This window comes from Sinocyclocheilus rhinocerous, unplaced genomic scaffold (assembly GCF_001515625.1).
Source record: "Sinocyclocheilus rhinocerous isolate Xijiao unplaced genomic scaffold, SAMN03320098_v1.1 scaffold4039, whole genome shotgun sequence".
Taxonomy (NCBI): domain Eukaryota; kingdom Metazoa; phylum Chordata; class Actinopteri; order Cypriniformes; family Cyprinidae; genus Sinocyclocheilus; species Sinocyclocheilus rhinocerous.
Window position 1 is genome coordinate 16,715 of NW_015648502.1, and position 6,195 is coordinate 22,909.

Here is a 6,195-nt window from a genome sequence, read left to right on the forward strand (position 1 = left end):
GACCGGAGCAGAGAGGGTGAGAGAGAGAGAGAGAGAGAGAGAGAGAGGGAGGAGAAAGAGAGTGAGAGAGACGCACATACACACACACAGAGAGACAGTTAAGTCTTTCCAGATGGGATTTTGAAGCTGGCGATCTGAATCTCTGGGCAGAGCTGCATGTGGATCTGCTTGTGCTTGTGTGTGTGTGTGTGTGTGTGTAACAGTTGTGATCGGCTGTCCTGTACTCCCAGAGAGATTCCAGTATAAATTAGTCGTCTGTAATGATTTTAATCTCCCTGAGCAGTTCCTCCTGTGTCTGCTGAGTCAGATTCAAGCTTTACTGGCATGATTGTCAACATATACAATTTTGCCAAAGCATAAAAGTACTTAGAGTAGAGAAATAGACAATAAATAACTAACATTTAAAAGTTTTGATGTTGGTAAGATTTTTCAGTGTTTTTGAAAGAAGTCTCTTATGCTCACCAAGGCTGCATTTATTTGATCAAAAATGCAGTAAAAAGGGCAATATTGTAAATTAGTATTGCAGTTTTAAATAACTGTTTTGTAATTGAATATATTTTAAAGTGTAATATATTCCTGTGATGACAAAGCTGAATTTTCAGCATTCATTACTCCAGTCTCCAGTTTCACATAATACTTCAGATATCAGTCTAATTTGGAGCTCAAGAAACATTTTTTTTTATAATTAGTGTTTAAAACAGTTCATTACCTTTTGTGGAAACCTTGATGTATTTAATACATTACATGAATATACATTTTAAAACAGCATTTATTAGAAATGGATATTTTTATTTGGATAGTTTTTTATTGCACTTTTGATCCATTTTAATGCTTCCATGCTGAAAAAAAGCATTAGTTTCTTCTGACCCCAATCTATAATAATAGTTTATTATTTGGTCTATAATACTAGACCAAATTATATATAAAACAATAAAATAAAACTGAAAACACAGTCTCAGGGTTACTTCAGCACACAAACCACTAGCTGAATCAGCTCATTCACAGCCCTGACTCGTCTGCAAGAACATTTGTTCCATTTAACTTCACAGCGGTTCCTCATACAAAGCCTCAAACATCAGAAAGAAGCCTGAAATGAGAATAAAGACAGACATCTCTACTGGCGCACAGATTTGGAAGTAATATTCGGGGCTGTAGCAACTGATGCGTCTTTCCCACTTTCAGAAATTAAGTTCATACCTACCCACTTGTCGGGAAAAAAATCATTATATTTTAAAGGGGTCATATGATGCGATTTCAAGTTTTCTTTTCTCTTTGGAATGTTACAAGCTGTTCGTGAATAGATAAGATCCCTAAAGTTGCAAAGACTAAAGTCTCAAACCCAAAGAGATATTCTTTATAAAAGTTAAGACTCGTCCACGCCCTCCTAAAACGCCTTGTTTAAACACGCCCCCACATGTCTATGGATAGCTGGCCAATCAGAGCACACCTCGCTTTTCAGACCGATGAGCTTTGTAAAAATCGAAACGCGTTTCAGAAAGGCGGGGCATAGAGGAGCAACAATAATGTACAGTATGTGGAAAATAATGTGTTTTTTGAACCTTAAACCGCATAAACACATTTCATTACACCAAATACACAAAATAATATTATTTTTTAGCAACGTCATATGACCTCTTTAAGAGCTTTGTTTTGATCAGCCAAAAAACTAAAAGTAGGCAGCCAACGTGAAATTATGAAAAAGCAGATGCACTTCCAAAAATTAGTTTGGACTTTGTTTGGGCAATGTGTCACCTCAACTTTTCAGACTCTTCTTGAACCTCTGGTAAGATTACATTACACAGTTAATGATTGTTTGAAGGAAAACAATAGCGAAGGATCTGAGAGATTAGGGCTGTAGGAACAAATCAATGTAGGTTTGATTCTGGACTATTAGCGCGGTCACAACTCTATCACTACTACATCCTGGAGTTTGGTAGTTAACAACAGGTTGCCTGATAGGGACGGTCATGTAATTACATGTAACTTTCAGTACAATGCTTTGGATGAAAAGTGTTTGCTACAAAGTAAGTAACTAAAAAGGTTTGGTCTGTGATGGGCTTTCACTCAGTTTTAAAATCAACCTGACACAGCGCTCGCATAGTAGTCTCCAAGTGCAACAGTATTTATAGAGAAAAACATGTGACACTGACTTAAATATACGAATGACAATTTAAAACTCAAATTTCATTTTGAAAAAAAAAATTTAAAAGACAAACTTTTTCTTTGGAATAATGTGAATGAATTGTGTAGAACAAGACTAAGAAAGCTAATTTTAGGTTCATGCTAACTTAGATGAAATGTGGTGTGTACTGCCACCTACAAGAACACACGCAGCATTGCAGGCACAGAAATGCTTCTATTAGCATTACTTAATATGGGAAACGCTTACAGCAGGAGAGAAATAGATGCTTTTGGGAAATGTAATGACAGATAATAAAACAAAGTATCATGAAACAAGAATGTGAATGTTGTTAATTGCTACTTAAATATTACAATGGAATGGATCTAACAAAAATAATCTAATTCTAATCTTAATCAAGTTGATTAATGGTAATGTGTTGCATTTCTCAGTTTTTCTTTTTTTCCAAATGTGTTCTGCAAAGCATTCTAATTAAGGACAGCTTTGATTCAGCAGCACATAGGGCTGACGTGGGTATGATCACACAACCTGAGGTGCAAGACTGAGGGAAGAACAATCGCCAAACATTGCCAGAATACTGAGTGAGCTCCTGCCAAGTGTTTCTCTTGCCATGTGATTGGCAGCTCTCAGCTCAGCTAGCAGTGTGAATCAGCACAGAGCAACCAATACCACAATGATAACGTAATGCATTTTACACAGTATATATGATACTGTTTTATTCATCAGTTCTCAAATAATCTAAATCAAGATTTTACATCAGAAACATGTCAATGTATGAACCCACTCAAGTTCACCTTGACCTACACTCATCCTAAAGTCTGACACATCAATTGAACCTACACTTTGACCCCTGACTTTTGTTTCATAATGGAATTTCTTCCTAGGGGCTAGTTTCATAAACATAGCAACTGTCTTATAAACTAGTCTGGCCAACTAGTAGTTAGTAAAGGGGTAATTGGTCTTACTTTTTGAATTAGAGCAATATATCTGACAATCAATCAGTCAATCAATCAGCCAATAACAGTTACAAGTGATTAGCCCTAAAGAAAAAAAATCAGATGACTACTTAAATTAAAATTAGAAGACTATTGTAAGCAGTTTATGCAACTGATCTTCACACAGCAGGTAAATAACTCTTTGACCCTGTCCCAAATATTGCCCTCAGCCCTTGCTGTCCATAAGTACACACATTAGTGATACTGGTGGTCACACAAACCAGTGGATCTTACATGGTTCGCTTCGGGACTCTCATTTGATATTGAACGTCACAGAAACATTATTTATTGTACAAAAGTTATCAAATATGTACTTAAATCAAACTTAAATCTATTACTATTTATATGTAAATATTTGTAAAAAAAAAAAAAAGCTGGGCCATTAATTCACTGCACAATACATTAGTATTTACTAATTTGCTCTAAATAGTGCAGAGTTTTATTACATACCTTTTAATGTTTTTATTGTCTTTTAAAAGCAAAAAAAAACAAAAATTATATATATAATTTTGCTGTCATACTATGCATAATTATACAGTTATAATACATTTTTGAATATTTTCATTTGGCTTTTTTTTTTTTTTTGCCCTGCTGTTCAAGACCAGAACAGGCCTGTGAAATATCAGTTGAGAATTGCTGGGGCAGGTGGGCCACTGGATGACTTTTATATTTAATCTAACTTAATTAAAATTATATTAAAAAAAATACACATACATAAAATCAACCAAAATAATTTTTTATATTAAATGCATATAATACAGTGACACTCTCAGTTTCTTCTAATAAAATTTTGAAAACAAGCAGCAGAGTTACAGTAGGAAATATAAAGTGGGGCCTTTGAATGTTAAAGGGCTTTTGAGTCAAAAAATTTGAGAAACATTGGCCTACACTGTGAAGTCGGCACCAATAGATGGCACAGTTTGTGCATTACATAAATCACAGCTGCAGAACTTCTTAAAGAGGACAAACCATAGCACTGTAAACTTGACTGATGTGTCTATTATATATGATATACAGCATACTACTTGTACCAGAAATACCATTTTGATAGTACCCAAAGTGCCAGACGTACCCATTAGGATAGATATTAAATCACTATTCCAACTGACTAGGATTAAAATGTAATTTTTCTATTCCTTTTTCTATTATTGTAAATATATATTTACTTTTTTCTTTAATGTTATCTCACATTGTAAAAATGCATTTTTCATCAGCTCTGAATGGATGTGTAGTGCAGTGTTTCCCAAACTTTTTTTAGTCGCGGCACCCTTTGGAAATTTTAACAACCTTGTGGCACCCTACAAAATTTATTTTGTCACAATATTTGAATTTCTAACTTCGATATGATAATTTGAAAAGTATAGATATTCGGTACAACAGGGAAGAACTGCAGAATATAATGTCATACAGATATTTTTAATATTATTAAAAAAATGTGTCCATCAATGGTGGCAATCAGTAGGCTAATTTCTAATGAAGAGACCAATTTATAGGACAGATTTTAATGTAGGCTTTTATACATATGTAAACATTATTTAATTACCATTATAACTAGCTATCTCACAATGTTTACATATGAATAAAAGCCTACATTAAAATCTGTCATATAAATTGGTCTCTTCATTAGAAATTAGCCTACTGATTGCCACCATTGATGGACACGTTTTTTTAATAATATTAACGGCACCCCGGTTGGGAAACACTGGTGTAGTGTATGTAATGTGAAACCTGAAATTACTTGAATGATACAAGAAAAATGCATAGTCTATGATAAGTCAAGGATAATATTGCACAGTATATGATAATATCACAATGATGTGTATTAATCAGCTGAGTATTAATGAATTAAAAGTATCAATGTATTAATGAGTTGAGTCATTTATTCAAACTGTCAATATCGCACACTACTAGTAAGTACATTTAAAAAGTTATGTACCTGGTGACTTGCTGGACCGGACTGGAGAAAGATAGGGTTGGCGGGGAAGGAGCAGGGGGGAGGAAGGGAGGGAGACGGACACTCCTCTGGTCAAACTCGGCCTCAGCATCTCCTCTGCAGGGTACGGCTGTACTGGCAGCGGCCCACTCCCATGATTCTGAACACCCACAACCTCTTCCTGAACTCTGTGATGGAAACTGGGGCTGAGGGATTGACTTCCTGAGCAAAAATAAGAAAGACAAGAAAAAAAAGAATATATATTTGTTTTGGACACTTGATTAGAATTATATCTGCATGCAAATAATTGTGCACTTTTTAAACCAAGCCGAACATGAAAGTTCAGAATCCTGTGTCAGTGATCCATTCAACATGAGTCACTTATACAACCACAATAACAAACACTGAACATTTAGAACGGTTTGAGTCTTAAATTCGATTCATTGAGAAGTGAAAAAAAAAAATGCCTGTATGCTTTCCAGTTGGACGTCAGAAATCCAATTAGCTAAGTATCATTACCAATGGCTTTCTGTATCCAAGCCTTCAAAACCACTATAAAAACATACAGACAAACTACTAAGGCTGTCTCATGACCAACAGTAATATTATACATCTTTCTCCTCCTATAATAAGCACTTTCGAAGAAAGCTGAGAATTAAGCTCTTTTAACATTCCAAACCAAACATACAAGGCCTAAAGTTCCTCTCACCGCAACAGGGTTTCCCTTTCATGGGAACTTCGAACTGCGTCCTCTAGGGGTCGCTATGGGGGAACGCCTCGTTGTGACCCGTGTCTGAAGCATACATTGAAAAAACACCAACTCGTTGGCCGGCGACAGCCATGACGTCACTATGTGAGACATCGTCTCTAAAAACTCCCTCCTTGCCATCAGTGCCCCTTCAAACTACATCTCGCTTGAATGGCGGGTCATACGCAGCAGCAGGTCAGGCTGTTTCGCTTCGTTGCACACGATGGCGGTGCTCCAGGCATACCAGGCTGACCTGCTGAAAGACCTGGATAAAGGCGAGGGCCTTTTTCCTGATGAGATGGCTGAGTTGCGGCGCACCACGGATCTCGCTCTCCGTGCTACTAAGCAGGCCGCCTCTGCCATGGGCAGATCCATGGCG

The 6,195-nt window shown here is 36.3% G+C and overlaps 1 protein-coding gene across 1 annotated transcript in view; it reads right to left on the reverse strand.

Annotated features, from left to right (window-relative positions):
- LOC107709732 (protein TANC1-like) overlaps positions 1 to 6,195 on the reverse strand; it is a 46,411-nt gene that overhangs the window by 3,125 nt on the left and 37,091 nt on the right. The window contains exon 3 of the mRNA XM_016514326.1: positions 5,072 to 5,290. Within this exon, the coding sequence (XP_016369812.1) occupies positions 5,072 to 5,290 (219 nt within the window). The remainder of the gene's footprint in view (positions 1 to 5,071; positions 5,291 to 6,195) is intronic.